Raw genomic sequence first — 25272 nt, 5'->3', positions numbered from 1 at the left:
GTCTGTGCTTGCTTGTTGCGTCTTGGGTCCCGGTTGTGTTTTTCTGTGAACAGACAGCCCTGGACCCCGTGTTGCGTGACTGTCTCTCTGTCTGCGATTTCGGGCCCGGGGTTGTGCGTTTATTTATGTGAACAGACAGCGTGAACAGTGGTCGCCAAGGTGCCACGGCTGACAGCATCGGTGAAGAAGCGTCTGGACGCCTTCTTGACCGCGGCCGCTGCACGGCTCGGCGCACAAGCCTGCGCGCTCTCATCTTTGACAAATATGCCGAATCATTTGACGACGACGTCAGCGATCGGACTAAAGGAACCGCGCCCCCCTCCCTGCAAGCGATGTGCGCCTGCTCCCACTGAGGCGGGAGCAACCTTTTACCCTTAGTAAGAGAAACAAACCAGCAACTTTAGTCCGATCGCTGACGTCGTCGTCAAATGATTCGGCATATTTGTCAAAGATGAGAGCGCGCAGGCTTGTGCGCCGAGCCGTGCAGCGGCCGCGGTCAAGAAGGCGTCCAGACGCTTCTTCACCGATGCTGTCAGCCGTGGCACCATGGCGACCACTGTTCACGCTGTCTGTTCACATAAATAAACGCACAACCCCGGGCCCGAAATCGCAGACAGAGAGACAGTCACGCAACACGGGGTCCAGGGCTGTCTGTTCACAGAAAAACACAACCGGGACCCAAGACGCAACAAGCACAGTCCACAGACAGTTGTTTGGTATTGCTAAAAATCTTCCGGACCAAAGGGCCTCCTCGAGGCGCAGAAGAAGGGAGCGAGCGTCTTCGACGGCGTCAGTAAGTCGCTCATCTACTCGCCCGAGGGCGACCTCTCGTGCGCGCCGGGCTGGCTCCGGGGCTCGCCGGCGCACCGCGACAAGGAGGGCAAACCCACGGGGCGAGTGGACTGCTTCAAGGCCGTCGGCACCTTCTTTGGCGACCCTGAGGCCTGCAAAAAGGAGCTCACCGCGCACCTCAGGAAGAAGCTTGCGCCGCTCGACGCCATCGACACGATCGTCGACACTGACTGCGTCACGAACACCTCGCAGCTCCGCCTCAACCTCGTCCAACGGATTGCCTGCGCAAAGACCAAGTACATTGCCGGCATCACGCCGCCCAATGTCGCGTGCGAGGCTCTCGAGTTTGCGCACAACCGCATCCGCAAGTCCTTTGAGAGCATTGCTCGCGCCGACGCCTCGCCCCAGGCGCTCCGCGACCTCGCGTGGCTCCAGGCACAGCTGCCGACCGAGATGGGCGGGTGCAACATCGACACCGCCTTCTCGCGAGCCGACAGCGACTTCTCCATGTCGCTCCTCAAGAACTGGCGCACCCTCGTCGCCCACAACCCCGACTTCGCCCTCGACGAGGCAGGTGCGTCCAAGTACCCCGCCATCGCCGCAGCTATCGCCACCTACGAGTCCGCCCTCTCGGACTGGAAGGAGGTGTGCGAGAAGCGCACCGCCCGCGACAAAAACAAGTACTACACCGTCTGCGGCGGCTACCTGACTGAGTTCTACCCCAAGAGCGTCCCGCTCCCCGAGCCCGAGTCCCTTCCAGCTACCGACGCGATTCTCAATGGCACTTGCAAATCCACGTACCCGCGGCCGCGGGCGCTCGCTGCCATCAAGAATCACAAGGACTGGTTCGCGCACCAGGAGCTCGTCAAGGCGCGGGATGTGCACGTCAAGAACAACCCGTCCCTCGGAGACAGCGCCGTCAACAACCGCGAAGCCGCGCGCCTCGTCTCCGCCTCAACGCCTTTCGCCGGCAAGGCCTTCGATGTCCGTGTCGACGGTACGTACGCCACCGCCCTCTCCTCCGACATCCTCCAGGACGAGCTCCAGCGGAAGCTCGGCCTTTGGCTCTCCGCGGCGCTTCCCACCCTACGGGTCGCGCTCGAGCGGGGCATGCCAGTCGATTTCTTCGGCGACTACCTTTACAACAAGGCCCACCACCGGCGGCCCCACGACGGCGTCCTCGCCGCCTGGGCGGACGCGATGCGCGCCCCGGCCAACGCGCCGGTCGTGCACGGTGACAAGGAGAAACCAGAGCTCACCCGGCAGTACAATGAGGGGTACAAGGTCGACCTCGCAGAACCCCACGCTGGCCCGGGAGGATGCGATGAGGTGAATGAAGTCAAGCTCTGGACGCCCCTCCTCAAGACCTCCTCGCCGGGCGTTGGCAACGCCTCGAGTGGCGGCACGCCCGCCTCCGTTGGCCACTCCTACGCCTTCGGCAACACCGAGGAGAAGGCCCGCCGCCTGAACATGGGCTGCAAGGCGCGCGGGCAGCCCAGCCAACCCTTCTCCCACAAGACCGGCCACGGCTACGTCAAGGCGCATCGCGGTTTCTACCACGACGCGATCTTTGTCAAGCGCAACAACTTCAACCTGCTGCTCCACGAGACGTTCGGCGGCGGCTTCTCGCCCACCGCCGTTCTCAAGCTGCGCCGCCTCGCGCGCAAAGTCGCGCGCGGCAGCGTTGACCGCACGGCCTACTCGCCCAAGTACTCGCTCTCTTTTATGTCCCACCATGCAGAGCGCATCTCTCTCTCTGTTGTGCGAGGCGTGAACCGCGCCATTCGCTCTCACCTGGCAACCCTGTCTGCACGTCTCGCGCGCGCGTGAACAGGGCTCCAGGCCCCAAATTACGTGTGAGTGTTAGAGTTGTTTGGTATGGCTAAAAATCTCTCTCTCTCAGACAGTCGACGTGAGTCGAGAAGGCAGAGAGTCTGTTCACGCAAACTTACCATTTTTGGTCATCTGGGTTCTATCTACCCCGCAGGTCCGCGTGCCTTTGTCCCACCCACACGCCTTTACTTGCCAATCGCGCTCTTGAGCGCCTTGACGAGCGCCTTCCTTGACGAGAAGTTGTTCTCGACCCGTCGGTCTTGTCGCGAAGAAGTTGCTAGGAGCCAGTGATCTGGAAAATAAAATTAAAAAATCGCGAAGTTTAGTCCGCGCCGCGTTCTCGTGGCCTAGGCCCTAGCCCCCCCTTAGGAATGGAAAGGGGCCGCGCAGGAACACCCGATTGTGTTGGGGGTTGGGGCACACAGCGCACTGTGCTTTTCCAATCGCGAATCGGTGCCTCGCTCTGCAGGCACCGAAGAGGAAGACCGATGGTCCCCTGGGGAGGCTCACTTGAAGATCGGTGAACGGTGATAAAAAGTCGCGAACCAGTCGGGCAGTCGCGCCGCTTTGTGAACAACTTTCTCGCAACCCATTGAATACAGTAGCACGTATGAGTGCCCAAAAGTGCGACGCTCGGAGGTGGTGTCACCCCTTGCTACCGCTAACCTGACGCGTCCATCCGCGCCACGATGGACTTTGCGAGCTCTATGTTCGCCTCTGAGGCCACGCAAGACTCGGCCTCAGCGGCATCGCTGTCGGGCAGCCGCGTCGCGCGCGCCCCGCTGCTTGCGTGCTCCACCAGCGCCCCGCCCCAGCCGCAGCACTCTCACGCCGCCGGCCCGGTGCGCAGGCGGACGGGCTCGAGTACGTGCGTGCGGCCGAGGCGACGGGCGTCGTCGGCGTCGACGACATCGCGCCGCGCATCTCCTTTTTCTGGGGCATCTCGATGAACTTTTACATGGAGGTTGCCAAGCTGCGGGCGGCGCGGCGGCTGTGGGCGGAGCTGATGAAGCAGCACTTCGACCCCAAGAAGGAGAAGTCACTCCTGCTGCGCACGCACTGCCAGACGAGCGGCTGGTCGCTCACTGCGCAGGAGCCGTACAACAACGTGATCCGCACCACGGTCGAGGCGATGGCCGCGGTGATGGGCGGCACGCAGTCGCTGCACACAAACTCGTTTGACGAGGCCACCGCACACCGCACACCCGCACACCCGCACACCCGCACACCCGCACACCCGCACACCCGCGACCCGCACGCACAGCGCCATCCCCATGCGGAGCGATGCCTCTCACCGCGATCGCCGCCACCCCCGCCTCTCGCCGCCGCCCCCCCACCCTCTCGCCGCCTCCTCCCCACCCCTCGCCGACTTCTCCGCCGCAGGCCATCGGACTGCCGACGGACTTCTAACTAATTAACGAATGAACGAATTAATTAGGCCATCGGACTGCCGACCGACTTCTCCGCCTCGCTCGCGCGCAACACGCAGCTCATCCTCGCCGAGGAGACGGGCATTCCCCACGTGGTCGACCCTTGGGGCGGCTCCTACATGATGGAGGAGACACTTCCTAGACACTTCCTAGACACTTCCTACATGATGGAGGAGACACTTCCTAGACACTTCCTACATGATGGAGGAGACACTTCCTAGACACTTCCTAGACACTTCCTACATGATGGAGGCGACACTTCCTAGACACTTCCTAGACACTTCCTACATGATGGAGGAGACACTTCCTAGACACTTCCTAGACACTTCCTACATGATGGAGGAGACACTTCCTAGACACTTCCTAGACACTTCCTACATGATGGAGGAGACACTTCCTAGACACTTCCTACATGATGGAGGCGACACTTCCTAGACACTTCCTAGACACTTCCTACATGATGGAGGAGACACTTCCTAGACACTTCCTAGACACTTCCTACATGATGGAGGAGACACTTCCTAGACACTTCCTAGACACTTCCTACATGATGGAGGAGACACTTCCTAGACACTTCCTAGACACTTCCTACATGATGGAGGCGACACGGCCCTCCCCACGCCTCCTCCTCCGACTCGACCCGCGTCACACGCTCCGCCGGCTGCCCTCGCCCCTGCCCCAACCCGCCCCGGTCCCAACCCCCGCCCCTGCCCCAACCCCCGCCCCAGCCCCAACCCCCCGCCCCACCCCCTGACCCCGCCGCCCGCGGGCCAAAGGCGCTCACCGACAGGCTCGTCGAGGAGGCGCGCGCCATCATCGAGGAGGTGGAGGCGCTCGGCGGCATGGCCAAGGCGGTCGCCTCCGGCATGCCAAAGCAGCGGATCGAGGTTTGCGCCACCCGCAAGCAGGCGCGCATCGACTCTGGCGACGACGTCATCGTCGGCATCAACAAGTACGCGCCGGCGGCCGGCCGCGAGCAGCCCGTCGTCGAGCCGCGCGTCATCGACAACCTCGACGTGCGCGCGGCGCAGGAGGCGAAGCTGAAGCGGCTGCGCGCCGAGCGCGACGAGGCCACGCTGCAAAAGGCGCTCGCGGCGCTCTCCGCCGCCGCCGCGACGTACGACGGCAACCTCCTCGCGCTGGCAATCGACGCGGCGCGGGCGCGCGCGACGGTGGGCGAGATCTCGGACGCGCTCGAGCGGCAGTGGGGGCGGTACACGCCCTCGCACACCGTCGGCTCGGGCGCCTATCTCGGCGACTTCCGCAGCGACGGCGGCGAGATCGAGGCGACCGTGGCGATGGCGGAGGAGTTTGCGGCGCGGCACGGGCGTCGCCCACGCATCCTGGTGGCAAAGATGGGGCAGGACGGGCACGACCGCGGCGCCAACGTCATCGCCTCCGCCTTTGCCGACCTGGGCTTCGACGTCGACGTCGGCCCGCTCTTTGCGACGCCCGCCGAGGTTGCGCTGCAGGCGGTCGACGCAGACGTGCACGTGGTCGGCGTCTCGTCGCAGGCGGCGGGCCACCGCACGCTCCTGCCGGCGCTCATCAAGGAGCTGTCGGCGCAGGGCTGCGAGGCGATGGTGGTGGCCGGCGGCGTCATCCCGCAGCAGGACTACGGCCTGCTGCACGAGGCGGGAGTGAAGAGCGTCTTCGGGCCGGGCACGCGCATCCCCGCGGCGGCGCGCACCATCATCGGCGACCTGGAGGCGGCGCTCAGCGAGGGCGACGCCCAGGCTGCTTCGGGCTAGCAGGCGAGCCCGCAGGAGAGGCGCGCGCAGAGAGCCGGAGGCGGCGCTCTGTCGCGCGCGCGTCGTGAAGTGTGCGTGTCGAAGTGTGTCAGTCAGTGCGCAGTGGCGCCGCCTAGCGGTCATGTGACGTGAGTTTATCGCCCTCTGTTATTATTGCAGTACGGTACAGTGTAAGCGTGTCGAGCGCACCTCAGCACGCGCCCAAAAACTTTACCCGTTTTCGCGCGCACGCCGGCGCGCGCATCGGCGATCGGGGGGGCATCCGCGCGGCCGTCTCGGCTCTCTACGGCTCTCTCGCGGCGTGTCGCGGACGCGCGTGCGGCGGCTCGGTCCCGGGAGGTCGGAGGACATCGCAGGCATCACCACTGTTCCCGGGCACTTTCTCATCCTCTCACTCCCAGCGCCCAGCACACTCACTCTCTGTTCATAGCGCGCACTGGCCTTAAGCTCTTAACCCCGTTAACCCCCTTATCAAAAGATCATAACGCTTCGTATCCGCGTCTTGTTCATCCGGTAAAAAAACCACACTTTCTCTTCGCGTCTTCACACCTCCCTCTGCCTGAGTGACCAGATCGCACTCCCCACTGCACCGTGTCGCCATAGCCACACCCACACTCTGCGCTCTGAGAGATGCACTCGCACTCTATGCGAGTTGCGACTTTCTCGCGCCACCGCCCACCCTACGGCTGTGTGAGCAGCTCCCGGCGGGACCTCGAGGGACTGCACGCGCGCCCGCGCGGCGCAGGGCCCAGGGGCCCAGCCCACAGCCACGATCGCTCACAAGAGAACGCACCCCACAGTACGAGAGACCCTTCCCCATGGCTGCCACTGCGCCAGCTGTCCTTGCGCGCGGGCTAGGCCGCCTCCCGCGCCCTGGCCCTCGCAGCGGCAACTGACGCGCGCCTCGCCTTGGCTGCGGCGAGCGCCGCCTCTGCCGCCGCCGCTGCCGCCTCGGCCGCCGCTACTGCCGCCTCGGCCGCCTCCTCCTCCGCTGCGGCAGCCTCCTCCTCTTCTGCCGCTGCCACAGCCGCAGCCTCCGCCTCAGCCTGCCGGCGCGCCTCCGCTGCCGCCTCCGCTGCCGCCTCCTCGCCCTCCTCCTCGCCCTCCTCCTCGCTCGCCTCGCCCGCCGCCTCTCCCAGCGCCTCCGCCAATCCCTCGACCGACGTCTCCGCCGTGATGCCGAAACGGATCCTGTCCTCGTGGAGCTCCGCGAGAAGCTGGAGCAGCCCCTCCCTGTCCAACGGCGCGGGCTTGGCTGCGGCTGCCTCTGCCGGCGCCTCCTTCTTCTTCTTCTTCTTGCCCTTCTTGCCCTTGGCGCGCTTCTCCGCCTCGACCTCCGCCAGCAGCTCGTCGGCGTGCCGCGCCGCCTCCTTCTCCTCCTCCGCCCTCTGCGCCGCCCTCTCCGCCGCCCCCGCAGCCCTCGCCGCCTCCTTCGCCGCCTTCTCGGCCGCCGCCTTGGCCGCCGCATGCTCCTCGAAGGCGCGCACGCACTCGGCGTGGCCCTTCTCCTTGGCGATCTGCAGCGCTGTCTCACCGTCCACGTCGCGCAGCGTCATGTCAGCGCCCGCCCGCAGCAAGCGGAGCACCACGGCGGGATGGCCGTTGTCAGCGGCGAGCATCAGAGCGGTGTCGCCTTCGCTGTTTTGCTGGTCGACCTCCGCGCCGAGCCGCACTGCCAGCTCGACCAGGTTCTTGTGGCCGTTCACAGCGGCGAGACCCAGCGCATAGCAGCTGCCATCGCTGGTCAGCAATGAGGTATCTGCGCCGCGCCGCAGAAGCGCCTCAGCCAGCTCCGCTTGGCCATTGCCCATCGCGACCATCAGCAGCGTCACGCCGCTCTCACGAGAGCCGTCAACAAAGGTATACTCGAACGTCGCATCGACCCGCCCGCCACCGTCGAGCCACGCCAGCACCGTCGCCTCTTCGCCTCGCCGAGCCGCTAGCACGACCTCCTCTGGCACCGCCCCGCTGCCCGGCGCGGTCTCCGCTCCACCCTCGCCGCTGGAAGCAGAGGCCGCGGCACTGGCGCCCGCCGCCGCCTCGCCTGCGGGTGCGCCGCTCGCCCCTGCGCCGCCCGCCTCGGCCGCCGGCGCCGTGCTCCGGCCCGCCACCTCGCCGAGATACGTCCTGACGGCCTCGCCGCACTCGGTGTGGCCCTCCTCCTTGGCGATCTGTAGCGCCGTCTTGCCCGCCGCAGTGCGCAGTGTCATGTCCGCGCCCGCGCGCAGCAGGCGAAGCACGACGGTGGGATGGCCGATGCAGGCGGCGCCCGTGAGCGCAGTGTGGCCGTTGCAACTGTCTTGAAGGTCGATCTCCGCCCCGTGCCGCAGCAGTGCGTCGACCACGCGCTCGTCGCCCTTGGCGGCGGCGGCCATCAGCGCCGTACTGTCGTCGCCAGCTTGAAGGTTGATCTCCGCGCCGTGCTGAATCAGCATCTCGGCCACCTGCTCGTGGCCGTTGGCGGCGGCCATCATCAGCGCGGTGCTGCCTGCGCTGTTCTGCAGGTTGATCTCTACGCCGTGCCGCAGCAGCATCTCGGCCACCTGCTCGTAGCCCCAGCGGGCGGCGGCCATCAGCGCCGTATGGTCTTCGCCATCGCGCGCGTCCGCCTCCGCGCCGCGCTTCAGCAGCAGTTCGATAATCTCTTTGTGACCGTGTTCGGCGGCGATCAGCAGGAGCGTACAGCCGCTCACACCGCCACGCACGCACGTCGCGTCAACCCGCCCAGCCCCGCTGAGCCACGTCTGCACCACGTCGACCTTGCCCTTCTCCGCCGCCGCCTCGATCCTTTTCGGCAGCACGAGCGCCGCAGCAGTAGCCGCCGTTGACGCGTGCCCGCGCCGGGACCCCGAGCCAGCCTTCGTTCGGCCGGGCATGCAAAGGGGGCGGGGTTGCGGGTGCTGAGCGCCTCCTCTCTCTCGGCCGTTTCCCGCCGGGCTTCGAAAAAAGAATTCCAGATTTTTCTCCGTCGTCACACTCGCGGTCGCGTGCATGCGGACAGGCGTCCGAGCACGCGACACGAGCTCCCGGGTGTGTCAACATGCTTGTTACCCGAACGGGAGGTGGCATCGCATTTCGGCTGATATCATCGCCACCGCCACCGCCCTCGCTGCAGCTGGCGGAGGGCCTCCTCCCCGCCCGCTCGATCGCGGCTTTCGAGCTCTCCAACTCGGTCGACCGTCGCCGCCGACGGGATCTCTACCAGAGATTGGCCGCGAGAAGACGCGCGAGAGATTGGACCCGAGATTTCGGCTTTATGAGAGGTCGACCCACGACGTCGCCGCCGACCGGAAACCCCTGTTTCTGTGTGTATCGCGCGCCTTGGGGGGGAGGGGGGGCGCGGAGAAGAGAGGAGCTCTCTCCCCCCCGTTCACTGGTGGATTCAGGCCCTTTTGTCGTTTAGGTGATACATACCACGCTGGCCTGTGCGCTGGTGAGGCTTAAAGATTGTGTCGGTACGGCGCAGCTCGACTGAGGTACTAAGGCCGCACTAGCGCAGCTCTGACTAAGCTAAGGTACTTACTACACGTAAGGCCGCGCTGAGGCGCCGCACTAAGGTGTGGGAGGGCGCACTAGGCGCCGCGGCTGCTCTCCGCCGCAGGCCCACCAGCTGCTTAAAGGCCGGTGCTAGAGGCAGAGGCGAGGCCGTCGTCACAGCCCGTTCCGGTGGAGGAAGTCGAGCATGACCTCCGATCCCTCGTTCTGGAAGTAGTTGTAGCCCTGCGACCGATTGTTCGTGGAGGTCCTGAAGGGCGGGGGCGCGCTGGTCCCGATGGCGTGGAATTCGCAGTTCGGGAATGACTTGAGGATCTCGGGTGCGTCGACGCGCTGGTTGGGCACGAAGTCCTCAAGGGGGGTGCAATACAGGACCGGGACCTTGACCTTCGAAGCGTACGTCGTCGCGCACAACTGCTTGACGCACAGGTCGATGTTCGGGTCCTCCTGAATCGTGCCTGCGGCGATGTACTGCGCGTGCTTTGCGCGCAGCGCGCTGTCCAATGTCTCCTCGTTGATGTACTGGAAGCTCCCGCCGCCGCTCATGAAGAAGGTGTGGAAGGCCGGGTTCTCGAGGTACATATTCTTCAGCGTGAACAGGTTTGTCGCGACCATGGCGACGACGTTCTTGAACTTTTCAGGGTGCAGTGCGTTCGCCTTGAGCATCGCCTGCCCCGCCACGCAGAATGGGAAGAGCGCCACCTTGCAGCGACTCAGCACAGGATGCGCGTTGACGTAGTCCAGGGCGCCGGCGGCGTCCATGTACTCGACGACCCCCCAGCCAGAAGGCAGGCGGCGCTCCGAGTCGCCGTGGTTGCGCATGTCGAAGGCGAGCACATGAAACCCGTCATCGTGCAGCACCTTGTGCAGCTTGACATAGTCGATTGCCTCTTGCTTCATCGTGCCGGGTAGCCCGGGCAGCACTGGCATGCGGAGTTCGACCATGCCCGACTTGTTCGCGTATGACCTGGTCGGCAGGGAGCACCACAACGGTGAGGCGGTATAGCGCGCGATGCGAGCAGCCTAGGGCACGGTGCGCAGGCGCGGGAGGCGGTCACCATGACTGGTGCGAGACGACTGCGACCTTCTTCGACCCCTTTTCCTTTGCGGGAATGTACCACGCGGCGATCTGGCAGCCGTCGGTCGCCGGGAAAGACACCTCCTCGTACGCCATGCCATAGTCTTTCGGCGTGCGGACCATGGATTTCGAGATATCATTGGCATGGGGTGCGTCCGTAAACGTCGCGGCAACCCACGCTGCAAGGCCGGCAGAGGCCATCAACTTCTGATAGAAGCTGGTCTCCGGAGTCTTCGAAGGCGTGGCTTCAGCCGGCTCGGGCGCGCACATAGTTTGCCGCCAGCCCAAGCCGCCGAGCACCACGGCCCCGCCCCGGACAAGCGTCCGCGAAGAGCGCAGCATTGCGAGGCGTTCTTCCTGCAGAGAAAGCGCCGGGAGCCGGCTATCGTGTCGCCAGGCTATCGTCGCCCAGCCGTCGCCCAGTTCGCCCCCCAGGCTAAAAAGAATTTTAGCTCCGGGATGGGTCCGGTTTCGACCGTCAGGGGCTACTGCGACCCCGAGGTGCCCCCGGGTCGCCCCCAAAGGCCTCCGTTAGTTAAAGAGCACTATTTGGGTGGGCCAGAGACCCTCACTTAGCCACCTCATAGGGTACCCTGAGGCTTTCGCACCATATGCTTGGTAATGCACGGACATTGGGTCAACCAATCGCGCGATGGAGGCGAAGCTGACCCTGCTCGAGATGCGGGGCAAGCGACAGATTGATCTCGACACTTAGACACTGGTCAAGCAAGATTCGAGAACAGGAAATGAGACGCGTTAGGTTTACGGCTTTACGCGCGCAAGTCGAGCGCGCAAGGCTCACAAAGAACGTCTCGTGCGGACGTCGGCGACGTCGCCCCGTGGGACTCCGGCGTGGGTGCCCTCGTCCGGGTATTAATCATCGGGCGGCGGCGCAACACGCGCCCCGCTTCAAAAAAGAATTCGGGTCGGCAACGGGCGCGCACTGACACTAAAACAGGTTAAAAAGACATCTCAGGCCGTATATCAGAGGTACACCAGGGCCTAAGCGACTCCTCTCTCCTGCGAGGGCCGCGGCGAGGCACTTAGCTCCGTGCACTCCTCTCGTCCGCCCTCGCCGCAGGCGAGCTCATTCATTCCTCATTGACGACTGCTCCGCGTGTCACGCAGGCTGTGTGATATACGCTCGAGGTGATACGACATACGTGTTGCTTCTGCACTGCCCCAGCTCCGGCCGCCCCCCACCCCCAGGCCCCAGCCTGCAGCCCGAATTCTTGGTGGTCGCCACAACGCACAAGTCACCTCGTCGAGGCACTGGGCCTGCGGGTCAGCTTGTTCCCGTTCGTCGTCTCTGCAGTGTGCAGAGCACATTCTCGCCAACACGCGTGGCGGGGTGTGGCGGGCGCTCATGCCGCCTAATCTCTCCTGCTCGGGGGGGGACTTCTTCCGTGAAAATATATGAGAGAGATAAGTAGAGAGATTGCCCGGTCGTTTTGGGCTGTTGCCGGCCGCTTAGCTGGGAGTCCAATGGCGCAGAGCCGCGCAGTCCTGCGAGCAGTCAAAGTGTGGCGCCACAGCCGTGCCACAGTTGATGATCGGTCTCGACGGGTCACATTTGCACGGAGCTTGGGCGTGGGTGCCCGTCCGCGTCTCGACGGGCAGGCACGCGCCTCGCACGGGCTCTGCGGTGCAGCCTGTGCACAGCAGTAGCTCTGCCCGGCGCAGCCCCCCGCGACCACGCATGATCTGGATCGAGTCGTACCCTCTCGCCATGGCTCGCGTACAGTACAGCTTGTCGCCGGGGTGGTAGCAGCCAAAGTTGCTTCGCGAGCACGGGATGCCAAGCGCTGTATGGGCGTCGCGCCGCGTGCTGACCACGAGGGTGCGCCCGACATTGACAAAGACACCCGAGCCGCGAGCGGGGAAGAGCCAGCAACCGTATGGGAAAAGGTCGGCGCTCGAGTTGGTCGCCTCCGGTGCAAAGCCGTAGTCGCCTCGGTGGACGCCCTCTCCGATGTCGTCGGGAAAGCCGCGGGAAGCTCCCTCGGCAAACGGTGTGCCATCGGGATAGCGGAGGCCGAGGCAGTCGGCCGCCACTCGCGTCACTTCGACCCAGCTGTGGTTGCGGCGCGCGGCGCGCGATGGGTGCATCAACATCCCCAGAACCTGCCTGCCGACATTCTCTGGTGATGCCGTGGCGCTAAAGGATGTGACGAGAGCGGTGAGTGCCACCGCCGGATCGCCATTGCCGCTGCACAATGCCTGCTGCGCCGATGCCGGGAGGCACGGTCTGCCCGCCGGGTCCACCCCATCCTCAGTGGGCGGGAAGCAAGTGAAGGGAGGCGGCCGCTCGAGCTTGTCCGTGGCAAGCGGCCAGTATAGCATCTCGAGTCGCTGGAAGAAGGAGGGGTCGGACCCCACGCCGGCTCCTCTCCCGCCCCCGTACACCTCGGCGAAGTATTCGGACCACCCGTCCCCGCTCTTCTGAAGCACGCCCGAGGCGTCCTCCTGCCCTCGGGGGCGACCTGTCTGACGGCTCTCAGCTTGCTCGCTTCTGGTCGCACACTCTAGGCGCTTGGCCATATTGCGCGAGCACCAGCTCAGCTCCTCAGCCGCGCCAGCTTGGCCAGCTGCCTCGCAAGCACGCCGCGCCCCAGTCAGGCCTGCGAGTGCGATGCTTGTTCTGCGTGCCATCTGATCAAGGCGCACCGCCGGATCGCTACTACTGTTGCTGCCTCGACGGTGATGTGCAAGGTTGTACTGCGCACCCCGCGCCTCGCGGCACCAGTCGTCGATGGCGCCGTAGAGGCGCTGCGGTTTGCAGCAGCCAGAGTTAAAATGGTAGATGAAGCTTGGCTTCGGCGCGAGCCCAGACCTAGGCGCTCTCTGGTGCCAGAAGAGCCAAGTCAGGATGCCCTGGTCGGTCTCGGCGCCAAAAAAGGTCCAGGGGGATTGCAAGGCGTCGTTGCTGAGAGCGACGCTGCTGTGGCGACCAAAATTGTGGCGACCAAAATCGCGGCGCGGCGGCGGTGTCGCGCCGAGCTGCATGGTGCGGTTCACAAAGCTGAGCGATGCATTACCAGACCCGCCCCAGCCCTCAGCTGCCCCGCGAAAGCCATAGATGAGGCCGCCCATCAGCTGAAGGTAGACCTCGAGGCTCGGCCTGAGCACGAAGAACCCGCCTTGAGTGCATACATAGCCGCGAGGCGTCTTGCACATTGGCTCGTGGAAAAACACATTCTCTAGGCCAGAGGCAAGAAACTCGGAGACGGCCAGCTCGAACTTTCGGAAATGGCTAGCGTCCGGCTTGATGTAGACGTCGGTGTCGAAGAATACCGCCACGTCGTACTCGGCGAACCTCCAAGGCTCCACCAGGTAGAGCTCGGCGACGATGGCGGCGTCATTGAACTCCACGCTGGCGTCATTGAACTCCACGCTGGGGTTAGGACCAGAGCTGTTGCAAACGCTCTTGGGGATGGCATGTGTGCGGATGCTCGCCGACCCAGAAGTTGTCTGGGAGAGGCACAGGGCTTGCCGCTGCCCCCTGCCAACTCTATGCGTCCGCGCGCCCACGGCGTGCAGCGCTGCAATTTCATCGTCACTCTGCGTGTCGTCGTGGATCACAACAATCTCAAAGTGGTGACTCGGCGACTGCAACGACAAGTTGCGATGGAGGGCGACCCACGCCAGCGCCGCGCCGCACGAATAGCCCCGCCGGCTCTCTTCTTCTACGCCCGGTCTTGATCTCGTGAGCACCGAGTAGCTGATCATCAACGCCACGGCTGGCATTGTGCGATTCGGAGGAGTGGGCGCCATGGCGGCCGCGACTGTCTGCGAAACTGCCGTGCGCTCCGAACCTCCGCAGAGGATGTTATCGGACACGCAGCTGCTCATGGCTCGTGCAACCTCGTCCCAACCAGTCCAGCGCCTGCCTTGCAGTGTCTGTTCTGCGCTGTCGGCAATGCAGAAGTCGAGGGCTGAGTGGGATCTGCAGCGGCTCGCAGATGGGACTCCCAGTGACAAAAGTGACGCCATGCAGCTTTGCACAGCCTTGCGTGGAGATGCGTACTCGAGGCCCCGGCGCGCATTACCAGACGCGCGCACTTGCGCGCCCGCCGAAAAAGAGAAAAAATCGCGCAATCACGCGCCCGATCTGCGATCTTGCGCGGTATCCTCGGACCGGACCGCGGCGATAATTCTTTTCCAACCGCATATGAACAGTCGTAACCGGTGGTAGCCCCCCCCCCCCCCCGACCGACAACGACTGAGACTGAGTCTCGCTCACAGCTCACGTATCACTCTTGCGGTCATGCTGACAGCTCGACATGCAGACGAGGTTCTGCCCTGCAGCAAGCCGCGCGACCACCGAGCCGGCCGCGACCTCCAGTCTCATCTCAGTGGGTGGCGAAGATACGGGCGCAAAACCGAGCCGCTCGTAAAAGGGCTGCGTTCGCTGCAGCGTGACAAGGTACAGCGGCTTGCTCGAATCGGCACCGCTGCGGTGGCGCGCCAGCAGCTTTGCAGCAAGCATAGTGCCGACGCCGAGCCCTCGGTACCGCGGCTCGACGACGAGAGATGCGAGCTCGGAGGCATCGGAGCCGAGCGGCCGTATCTGACCAAAGGCTGCAATGCCGTTGGGCTCGTCCCACGCCACGAGGAAGCGCTCTGGGTCCACGGACAGTGGGTTCATTCGCTCACGGACCAGCCGCGAGAGCAGCACTGGCGCCTCCGACGGCGCCGCCGGCCGCACAGCCAGCGCTCGCAAGTCCCACACTGCGGCGGCGAGCGGCCAGTGCAGGAGCACGAGCGCGGTGCCGAGAGGGCTCATTGTGGTTCAGCAGAGCCGAGCGCGCAAGAGCTGGAGAGAGCTGGAGAGAACTTGGTGGTGGCTGTCGCCGAAAGTCAGATTTCTTTTTCAGTGTATGTAGCTCTTACGTACATTCCCGGAGGAGGACTGCTGACGGGGTTTGCGATGATTCAAGTGTGAAGTGACTTCCAGACTCGAGAACCTGTGTGTTTTTTCCCAACTTTCTTCTTTCGTGACCGCCGCGGAGACCGCAAAGAAGGGACGCCGGCAATCAAGAGGCGGCCCCTGCTCCATCGTGCGAGGCAGCCAGAGCACAGCTTCTCTCGGCCCGGGCTCGGTGACGACATCATGGTGAACTGGTTCCAACCGCCGCTCCAGACGAAGGTCGAGTACAGACAGGGCGACACGATCATCGCCGTGCCTGCCAAGAGCGGCACGACTTGGACCATGAACATTTTTCACCAGCTGAAGACGGGCGGCGACCCGGACTTTAAGGACATCTACGCCGAGGTGCCGTGGTCCGAGTTTAAGGAGGGTCCGGACCAGCCCGACGAGGAGCTCCTCGAGCGCTGGAAGAAGATGCCCGCCGACGTGCCACGCGCCTTCAAGACGCACTCATCGCCCGGACCTGAGGGCACGCCGTTGCCCGAGATGGGGTGCTTCGCCACCTACCGTGAGGACCTGAAGTACATCGTGGTGATGCGCAACCCGGAGGAGGCGATCGTCTCCTTCAAGCCGTTCATCGAGGCGCACAACCCAAAGGCGTTCGAGTACTGGGGCGAGCCGGAGATGCGCGAGAAGTTCCTGAAGCCGACGTTCCAGGCCTTCTTCGACGAGTGCGTGCTGCCCGGCTTCCCAAACATGCCGCCGGAGATCGTGCCGCCGGGTGGGCTGCTGACGATGCTCTTCTTCGGCTTCGTCAACGGCTGGTGGCCGCTCCGCAACAAGCCCAACGTGCTCTTCCTGCACTTCTCCGAGATGAAGGCGGACCACGAGGGGAGCGTGCGCAAGATCGCGAAGCACCTGGGCTTCAAGCCCACGGAGGAGCAGTGGCCGAAGATCCTCGAGTACACGAGCTTCGCGTGGATGAAGGAGAACCAGGCCAAGTTCGAGGTTGGCACGCTGATGCCCTTCCCATTCATCCTCCCGGGCGGGATGGTGCGCAAGGGCGCGCAGGGCAAGGCTGCCGAGGACGGCATGTCGCCCGAGATCCAGGCGGTCATCAAGGACTGGGCCGATAAGATGGTGCCGGACGAGGCGGCGCGCAAGTGGCTCTTTGAGGGTGGCGCCCTGCCCCCCTAGGGCTATGGTCCCTCGAGTGGTCTCAGGGGCGTCTCGTGTTGGACCCTTCTTCCTCTTCCTGCTGCAACAACATGAGGCCAACTGCGTTGGCATCGACCTCGGCTGGATGTCTGAGAAGCGGCCCTGCGTCATCGCGCACTGGGAGGCCACAAGCGACAAGCCACTCGAGACCAGCCTACCTCGCGGCACGGGGATTCGCCCTGGCGGCGAAGTCTCGGCCTTGGATAGATAGATAGTAGCGGCCCATTCGCGGCTGTATGCTGAGGCCCTTCACACTGTAACGTTCGGCCTGATGTTTGTGTCACTCGCTTGTTTACGGTGTGTTGTGTCTTCCAGTGGGTTCCAGAGCTCGCTCCACCCTCCACTTCACATTCGCACACATGACAAAACACAAATGACAAAACTCTCTACTCTCTTCACACACGAATCACACGCAACACGCTTCACATGCCGGTCCTCGAGTGCCCCGGAGCCCGCGGTCACACCACATGCCACTCTCGCCAGCCAGGGCGGGGCGCGTCACAGGCTAGGAGCAACACACCTTTCCATCCTTCCTTCCCGTGAAATCCTTGTGTGGTGGCTGCGTGCCGTCCAGCGTCCTCCCATCCCTCCTATTTTTTCTGTTTTCTTTCTTTCAGAAGATTTTTGTTTTTAAAATAATTTTACTGGTCCGCTCCACTGCCCACGTTAACGCCACTCCCACTCGCTTGTTCAGGTCTCCTACCTCAGGGGGCTCGCAGACGCCACCCAGTTTGGCGCGTGCGAGAACCAGCGCGTCCTCAACAAGAACAGGGGCAAGGCGTGCGCCCAGCTCAAAATCAGCTCCTCAACCCCGGTCCTCGACCGGCTCGCAAAGCTCTGGCACGTCGATACCTCGCACATCGAGTCACTGGCTGCCGTCCGTTACTCTCCGGGCTCCTCTCCCTCCGCGGCCCACGTCGACCGCTACTCCGACGGGACTCCCGCCGACATGACCATCGTCGTCTATCTCACGGACGCCGCGCCGGAAGAGGCGGGCCACACCAACTTCCCTTACGCGGGTGCCGCGCCGCTCTCGGTGGCGCCCAAGGCGGGCTCTCTCCTCGCGTGGATGAACGTGGACGAGGCGACGGGTGAGGAGAACCCAATGGCGGAGCACAGTGTTGGCGCGACCCCGGCCGATGCGCCTCACGACCGCGTGATCCTCCAGTTCTCGATCACGCTGCGCCCCCAGCTCAAGCGGAGCTGCCCACCGCTCCCCTCCTCGTGGCCTCACAGCAAGGCGCGGAAGCCGCCCTTCTCGAGCTTGTCTGCCTTGCCGTGCGAGCACCTCCGCCTCCTGCGACTCCATGTAGGCCGCCATCTTGCGGCGCAGCGTCGGGTCGGCCAGAAGAGAGTGATGACAACGAAAAAGAACTCTCTCCGGCGGCGCAGGGCCGACCGCTCAGCCGTACCGAGCGTCCGGACGGCGAGGAGGCCGGCGTTGGCGGCGTTGTGGATCGCGACGGTCGCAACCGGCACGCCGCGCGGCATCTGCACGATCGAGAGGAGCGAGTCGTTGCCGGACAGCGCCAGGGCCGCAGCGAGCGCTCCGTCCACAACTCGGCTCCAAGGAATAGCGAGACTAATTAGAGGGATGTGGACGCGTGCTCGCGCGGTCGTGCTCCGCTTGAAACAATTCTTGTTCAGTCTTCAGAGGGCACACCCTTCGTCACATACTCACAAATCACAATCGACAATTTGATTCAGTTTCATGGCCCACTCTCGTTCGGTCCGATCGACCTCGACGCGCAAATCCAAATGGTCTGTCACGCGAAGCTCACCACGTGCTCGAAGAGCTCCCGCGGGAGGCGGCAGAGCACATGGCTGCTCGGCCCGTGCTGGCGGACCAAGAAGAAGCAGCGCCGCTGCTGCCAGCGGCGGCGCCGCAAGCCCGCGTCGAGCAGGGCCGGTGTGGCTTTCGGCGCGTCGAGCCTCGCCGCAACCTCTGCCTCGCTGGCCGGCAGCCTGCACAGGTGCAGCGCCGCCGCGAGTTGTGCCGGCTTGGAGACGCGCGCAGACTTGGTCAGGGCGAGCAGGGCGAGCATGCACTCGTTGACCAGCTGCTGCGATGAGTGCGGCATCGCGATCCGCAGATCGTCGCCGACGATGCCCTCGAGCGCGCCCTCGCCCCGTTCGGCCGCGATTTGACGGAGGGCTGCGAGCAGCTCCTGCCGCTGAGCGGCACTTCCTTCGAGCAGCACCTGTCCGGCCGCGCTCGGCCCGTCGTCCTCGAAGCGGTGCTTCTGCGGCATGGCCAGATGGAGACGGTGGCCGCCGCGAAGGAGCGAACCGCAAACGGGCAAGTTTGGGAGCCCGATTCGATCACGCTGGTCCAGGAAGAAGCAAAGGTCGCACTTGCTCTTGGAGTCGTACTCCCACCGATACAGGTGCAGGTGGAGCGCGTGGTCAAAGAGCGCCACGCACGCATCGACGTGAGCGAGAGCTCTCTTGAGCCGCCCCTTCACCTCAGGGAGGGCCGTCGCCGCGCCGTCCGCCGGTCGCGCTAGCCGCACCAGCACGTCCGCCTCCGGCTCCGGGAGGAGCGGCGGCGGCTCGCGGAGGGAGAAGATGTTATTGTCGTCGCGCCAGCGCCAGCCGAGGTCGCTCATCGTGAGCAGGCCCGCCGCCTTGCGCGGCGCGGCGCCCTTGCTAGGCCCCCACTGCGCATGGAGCGCGAGCGAGCGGGCCGCATCGGCGAGGCTGAGCGTCGCCTCGGCCGGCCATTCGGCGTAGGTCTGGCTGACGTTTGCCCACTCGGGGCTGTCGGCGCACGCCGCGACGAGGTGCATCTCGGCGGGAAGCGCCCGGAGCACGTCGTTGGTGTAGCGCCAGAGGGGGTACGTGTCATCGTCGGCGAAGGCGGCGTGGCACGCGTGCTCGGGCGTGAGCAGGCAGCGCGTCGCGCCGCGAAGGAAGGCGAGCCAGCTGCAAGCCACGTGCTCGTGCCACAGCGCACGACCCCACTCGACCGCCGCCTGCCGTGGCATCCCAGCCGCGGCCGCCGCTTGGCCCGCCGCCGCGGACCCGCTCGGCCCCGGCGCCGCCGACGCCGCGCTGCGGGCGAGGGCAGCCTCGAGGTTGGCGGCGAGCTGCGGCTGGTCGGGACGCCACAGCAGCGCGAGCGGCTTCTCGCGTGCCATCGACTCGAGCCGGGCCTTGCGCTCGGCCTCCGCCTCGAAGCGCGCCCCGGAAGCGGGGCTGCCGGTGGGCGCGGCGGGCGCGCTGCCGGTGGCGAGTGCGACGTATGCCTCGTCGGCGTACGTCACCGGCATCCGCCCCACCGCCTGCGTGAGCAGCCAGTGGAACAGCTGCGCTTGCGACGGCAGGTGCTCGCCCAGCGGCGAGCAGCGCAGCATCCTCTCGTCGAGCTTCTTCCAGCTGACCTTGCGCGCCCACGAATGGACGACGGCGCACACCCCCTCCACATCGAGCGGAAGCCACGCGGCGCGCAGCGACTCCGCGGTCAGATCGTAGAGGAAGTGCGGCGAGCGGAACTGGGGCTCGCGGGCGCGCGGGCCCTGCACGGTGTGGATGCGGCCGGCGGCGACCTCGCGCAGCGCCCAAACGGCCGCATCGGCGACCAGGCGGCCCTCGACGGCCTTCTCCCTCTCGAAGGTCAACTCGTGCCAAGGCGCTGGACCCGTGCTGTCTCGCCATCGCCTCCTGTTCTCGTCCCACCCAAGGCAGGCCGCCTCGAGGAAGATCTTGAAGCGCTGGGCGGCGCGGTTGTGCTCGGCCGCGTCTGAAATCTCCGAACGGACGATGACAAGCTGCAGGTCGCCGCCTTCGACGTCCTCGAAGAAGGAGCCCTCGCCGTAGATGCCCGTGAGGTGATACCATGGGAGCGAGAGGCCTCCGTGCTTCGTGGGGAGGGAGGCAAGCACTTCCAGCTTGCTTGCGACTTGCTTCTGCTTCGTGCTCAGCGTGCTGCTACCGCGCGACTTCTTGGGGGGCATGGTGGACTCCTTGACGACAGATGAGGCTGTAGACCGTCCACAAGGTGCGGGGGTGGGGGGGGGGAGACGCGAATCCCTCTGCCGTTGTGAGTTGACGACGGCGGGAGGCGCATCCAGCGGTCGCCGCTCTGGAGGTGGACGCGGCGGCGTGGACGCCGCGGAGGAGGAATGGAAACTCCCTCTCGGCGGCGTCGGTGAGCACGAGGGGAAGGTCGCCGACGACGGAGGCGTCGGCTGCCTCCCCGCTGAGGCCGATGAAGGTGACGTTGCTCGGCCTGGTGTTGATGAGGTCGGCCTGGTTGGGATGAATGTGTTCGGTGGCACCGGTGTCGAAGACGATGATCGCGGCGGGGGCCGAGATCAGAACGTGCCGGCGCTCGTGATGGCGCGTGACGGTTCGACGCTCCTGAGCTGCGCAAAGGGCGTGCAAGTGCTCCCGCGTTGTGACGACAGGGTCAGAGTGACCAGCGGCTCCCATCCGGGAACCCTGCGCGCGGGATGTTCGAGTGAGACTGGATTGGCCGTCGGATGGTCTCAGCGGTCCGACGGCTAGCGGCGTGCCACAGCTGCTTGAACTCGGCGAGGACCTGCTCGGCCTCCCGCCCGAAGCCGCCGGCGAGGAGGGGCGTCCGAGCGAGCTCCTCGTAGGCCCGCTCCTGGAGGTCGGGGTCGGCACCGGAGACCTTGGAGTAGAGGGCAACGAGGAGGGTGGTTGCGGTTGCAAGCCCAGGAAGCCCGTCGACGAGGCGCATGATCTCCTCGCGGGGCCGCTCGCCGACGACGATCTTGTCGAGGAGGACCTGGTAGACGGCGTTGTTGATGGCAGCGAGGGCGCGCTTGTCCACGTGCGAGACGGAGACGAAACGGTTGAGCTCGGTGTCGTCCACCAGGGTGCGGGTGACGGTGGTAGCGGGGCCTCCAAACTGCTGGGGCAACTTGATCTTGTCGGCGAAAGAGAGCTCAACGTACTCGGACATGCTCGTGCGACGCTCCGGGGTGTCCGACTGCAGGTACAGCTTGATCAGCGCGTCGGTGGCGCTCGCGATGACCTTGCTTGAGAGGGGTTCGATGTAAACGGTGCCCCCTGATGCGATGAGGATGAATATGCCGGTCCGCGTCCTCTGGTCGCTGGAGGTGCTGATCTTGAGGAGGGTGCCGGCATAGGCGAGCGTGCCGGCGCCCGCCTCGACGTTGTTGCGCTTGAGCCACTTTGCGGCTTCTTCAGAAGCGGCTTTTGCGATGACTGCGACATCTTTGGCGGGGACCTCCCCGAGGCTCCCCGCCAGCGAGTCGCCGGCCATATCTGGGATAGCGTGAAGGGACTCCCCCAAAGTGCTGGTCGTGACCAGTTGACGCTACCACGTCCGGCCGTGCCCCGCGGGGGCGCGGTCGGCACCAGAAGGGGGTTGATACGTTCTCTAGAGACGACGTAGTCGTGGACGGCCGCAATCACAGTGGACGGACACGACAAGACGAGTGTGAAAGCACGGAGGCAACAAAACACACTAGGGTTCGGGAGAAGGCTAGGGTTAGGGAGAGAGTGCCTTACGGGCTTCGGCCCGACGGTGGGTGCCCTTCACCACGTCAGCGTAGTCGAGCGCCACTTTGACGAGCGGCTCGTCAGCGGTGAAGTTGTCACGGAGCTCCTGGAAGAAGGGCAGGCTTTTGCCTGGGAACTTGCGCACGAACTCAGCTTCCAGCATGAAGAAGGTGCGGAACGTCGAGTGCCATCGTCGTCAGGGTGGGCGGGCATTGCGAGCACCGATGTCGGTCGGCGCGTCGTGCTGAGCAAGGTCCGGCCGGTTGTTTGCCATGGGCAGGGCGCCCCGCCGTATTTGGGGAGACCTTCCTTGGTCTGACGGCTATATTTGCGCCACAAGAGCGAAGAGGGCCGTACATATGACCACGGGGTCAGAATTCTTTCCCAAAGAAGAGACCGAAAAATACGCTGCGTGCCCCCACCCACCCCTCTCGCTCGGGACTCGGCTCCTGCTCGCTCGCGCACTCCTCTCTCGAGTAATGGCTCGTACCTCTCCTCTCTCTGTACGTGCGCTGCGCGCTCAGCCTGGCACTAGAAAGCCGAGCGCACGCGACTCCACCATTCGTTCGTGAAAAGAAAGAAAGAAAGAAAACAGACAAGCCAAGGGAAAAGAAAGAAAGAAAGAAAACAGACACGCCAAACGAGGGATGGGACGAGGACAGGGTCCCCACCTGCACGAGCAGGATTTTGGAAGGGAGGGATGGGAGGACGAACCGCGTGATTTCTTGCTTTTGACAGCCACGCTCTTGCCTGGGCGACTGCGAGGACGCCCACGCACAGATACTGCACAGCACGCTCCTCGGGCAACAAAACAGGTCTGCAGCGACCGTGGTGACAGCCAGTAGAGGCGACAGCAGATGGTGAAGTTGAAGTCCAAGAAGCAAGTCACACGGGCCAAGACGGCTTCGGCGCTCGACAAGGTCGTCGACGCGCTTGCAGGCACCTCCATGACCGATGGCGATGGCGACGCTGCGATGGGCTCTCGAACAGGAGGAGACTCGCAGAAGAAGGTTCGGCGAGGACTCGCAAAGGTGAAACGAAAGGTGAAGCGGCGGCAGCATAAGCAGAACGCAGCGGGTGTCAGCCGGAAGGCCAAGCGCAAGGGCGTCAATAGAAAGAGGTAGCCCAGCGTTTGATGGTGTGCCAACACTGTACCATGTACGGCTGTCTTTGGAGCGGCGCGGGAAAAATCATGCGGGTCGCGAGCTCACGGATATTAACCCATATAGTCGGGCGCGCGCGCGAGGCGTGTGTGGGATTGCGGCGCATCGTGTGGAGGTCGCCGCGGTGTGTGGCCTCTCGCGCACACACCTTGTGAGGGCTGCACAGCCCTCAGCCCCTCACAAGGGCCGCCGCGACCGAGCTGCGCGCGGCGGCGCACTGGCGGTTTGCGAACCGCCGCGCGCAGCGACCGTGTGTGCCATGGACACACAAGCGGTAGAGCGTGCAAGTGGCATTGCGCCCGCGTGCGCGCGGGGCAAGAGGCGAGGCAGGCGCGTAGGAGGCAAGAGACGAAGAGAGACAGAGAGATACACGTGGGCAGCAGCGCGTGTTGGGCAGTCCGCGGAGAGAGGGGCGCGGCGGCAACGAGGCGGGCGCGTCAGAAGGAGTCGGTTTGGTGGCCGTACACCTGGAGGAGGGAGGCGGGGGGAGGCGGGGGGGGGGTGAGGTGGTTGTGGTTGTGGTTGCGGTGGAGGGGGGGGCGGGCCCGGTGCTTGGTGAGGGCACCATTAGCGCGAAGAGAGCGACCAAGCCGGCGAGCAGGTAGGTTGGCGGCACGAGGGAGGAGACCTTCCGGTAGAGGGCGAGCGGCTTGGCCGTCCAGCGGGCGACCGTCTGCGCGCGGCCGGTCCACTTGGCAAGGTCCTCCTTGGACATGTTTGCCATCGTGTCCTGCAGCTTTGACGCCTGCAGGGAGGGTGGGCGGCGCGGCAGGGAAGGCGGTACGGCGACGCGTGGCGGCGCTTCTGGCTGGGCGAGAGGGGAGGGGGGGGGGGGGGGGGGTGGCTTCCGAAGCCGGGTGGGTGGGGGAAGTGGGGTGGGGGGAAGCCGGCTTCCGGTTGGGCGGGGCCCTGGAAAACCCCGGGGGGCGCCTGTCCGGGATCCATGCCCATCATTTTGGCCATGTCTGCGAGGGCCGCCGGGTCCATGTTCGCGACCATGTCCATCCCCGCCTGCATCATCTCCGGGCTCATGTTCGCCTGCGAGGAGGAGGGGGAGGGCGGCCGGGCGGGGGTGAGGTCCAAGGCCGCCTCCTGCCGCCCCCGCCCGCCCGCGCGCGCACCATCATGTCGACTCCGTCGCCGAGCCCCGGCGCCCCACCTGCCATCCCGGCCATCCCGGGCAGCGCCGGGGCAGCAGACGGGCCCGCGCCGCCAGCCGCGCCGCCGCTGGCCCCGCCGCCGCCGGCTGGCGCGGCCGGTGCGCCAGGCATGCCCGGCATGCCTCCGGTCGCCCCCATCTGCGACGCCATCTTAGTCATCTGCTTCATCGTCGCGGGGTCCATGTTGGCCATCATCGACGACATCGCCTTGATCTGCGGGCGAGGTGGCGGAAGGGGAGAGGGGTCGAGGCGGCGCTTCGGCCGCGCCGAAGGGGGGAGAGTGGCTCCGGCCGGAGAGAAGGGAGGGCTCCCTCGCCTGCGCCGGGTCCATGCCCGCAAACTGCGGGTTCATGGCGGCCAGCTGCGCGGGGTCCATGTTTTGCATCATCTCCGCCTGGGCCGGGGGGGGGAGGGGGGGGGGGAGGTGGGGGGGGGGAGGGGCGGGGGAGGGGGGTGCGTGCGGGGGGGCCGACAGCGGCCGCGCGCTGCTTCAACTCTGGCGGCATCTCCACCTCTGTGGCGTGTCACATCTCGGCTGTCCCTCGGCTGTCCCTGGGCGCGCGAGGGGCAGCAAAGAGAGGCAGCCATATCTCGCAGCACGCCCGCCCGCTGCTTCATCTCTCCCCATCTCTCCCCATCTCTCCCCGCCCGCCCGCCTGCTGCTTCATCTCTCCCCATCTCTCCCCATCTCTCCCGAGGCCGCCCGCCTGCTGCTTCATCTGCTCAGGCGAGATGTTGTCGATCATTGCCTGAGGCGGGGCGCGGCGCAAGTCGGTCGGTCGGGGGGGCAGAGCCGCCGCACACCCCGGCGACGGCCCGTCGCCTCCATCTGCGCGTAGTCGGGAGAGCCGTCGGGCTTCGTCGGCACTCCACCGGGCGGAGGCCGCGCGGCGGCGGCGGCGGCGGGCGGCGCGGCCGGCGGCGGCGACGGCTCGACGCCGAGAGCCTTTTCGACCTCGGCGAGCGCGGCGGCGACCGTCGCGTCG

At 65.4% G+C, this 25272-nt stretch overlaps 6 protein-coding genes across 6 annotated transcripts; 3 read left to right on the top strand and 3 right to left on the bottom strand.

Moving 5' to 3' along the window:
* The first annotated feature begins 3530 nt into the window (after positions 1 to 3530).
* On the top strand, positions 3531 to 5981 carry EMIHUDRAFT_417351 (putative Methylmalonyl-coenzyme A mutase). Its single transcript, XM_005792939.1, has 3 exons — positions 3531 to 3811; positions 4064 to 4183; positions 4832 to 5981. Exons 1-3 carry the CDS (start codon positions 3572 to 3574, stop codon positions 5804 to 5806), a joined length of 1335 nt encoding a protein of 444 aa, XP_005792996.1. The 5' UTR covers positions 3531 to 3571; the 3' UTR covers positions 5807 to 5981.
* Positions 5982 to 9457: 3476 nt separating this feature from the next.
* EMIHUDRAFT_222682 (hypothetical protein) lies at positions 9458 to 10721 on the bottom strand (the record flags this gene model as incomplete). Its single annotated transcript, XM_005792938.1, has 2 exons — positions 9458 to 10268; positions 10360 to 10721. 2 exons carry the CDS (start codon positions 10719 to 10721, stop codon positions 9458 to 9460), a joined length of 1173 nt encoding a protein of 390 aa, XP_005792995.1.
* A 3904-nt stretch (positions 10722 to 14625) lies between these two features.
* EMIHUDRAFT_222679 (hypothetical protein) lies at positions 14626 to 15165 on the bottom strand (the record flags this gene model as incomplete). The annotated part of the gene is made up of 1 exon (XM_005792937.1): positions 14626 to 15165. One exon carries the CDS (start codon positions 15163 to 15165, stop codon positions 14626 to 14628), a length of 540 nt encoding a protein of 179 aa, XP_005792994.1.
* Positions 15166 to 15403: 238 nt separating this feature from the next.
* Positions 15404 to 16838, top strand: EMIHUDRAFT_439634 (hypothetical protein). The gene has a single exon (XM_005792936.1). It carries the CDS (start codon positions 15493 to 15495, stop codon positions 16444 to 16446), a length of 954 nt encoding a protein of 317 aa, XP_005792993.1. The 5' UTR covers positions 15404 to 15492; the 3' UTR covers positions 16447 to 16838.
* A 280-nt stretch (positions 16839 to 17118) lies between these two features.
* EMIHUDRAFT_360979 (hypothetical protein) lies at positions 17119 to 17685 on the top strand (the record flags this gene model as incomplete). Its single annotated transcript, XM_005792935.1, has 1 exon — positions 17119 to 17685. A coding segment is annotated over one exon (444 nt), but the record flags the coding sequence as incomplete, so codon positions are not given.
* A 402-nt stretch (positions 17686 to 18087) lies between these two features.
* EMIHUDRAFT_454231 (hypothetical protein) lies at positions 18088 to 21724 on the bottom strand (the record flags this gene model as incomplete). The annotated part of the gene is made up of 4 exons (XM_005792934.1): positions 18088 to 19392; positions 19579 to 20432; positions 20578 to 20829; positions 21011 to 21724. 4 exons carry the CDS (start codon positions 21722 to 21724, stop codon positions 18234 to 18236), a joined length of 2979 nt encoding a protein of 992 aa, XP_005792991.1. The 3' UTR covers positions 18088 to 18233.
* Between the last annotated feature and the right edge of the window lie 3548 nt (positions 21725 to 25272).

The sequence above is a fragment of the Emiliania huxleyi genome (assembly GCF_000372725.1).
Source record: "Emiliania huxleyi CCMP1516 unplaced genomic scaffold EMIHUscaffold_104, whole genome shotgun sequence".
NCBI classification, from domain to species: Eukaryota; Haptophyta; order Isochrysidales; family Noelaerhabdaceae; genus Emiliania; species Emiliania huxleyi.
The sequence above is the reverse complement of the archived record's forward strand: the minus strand, read 5'-3'. Positions and strand labels throughout refer to the sequence as shown.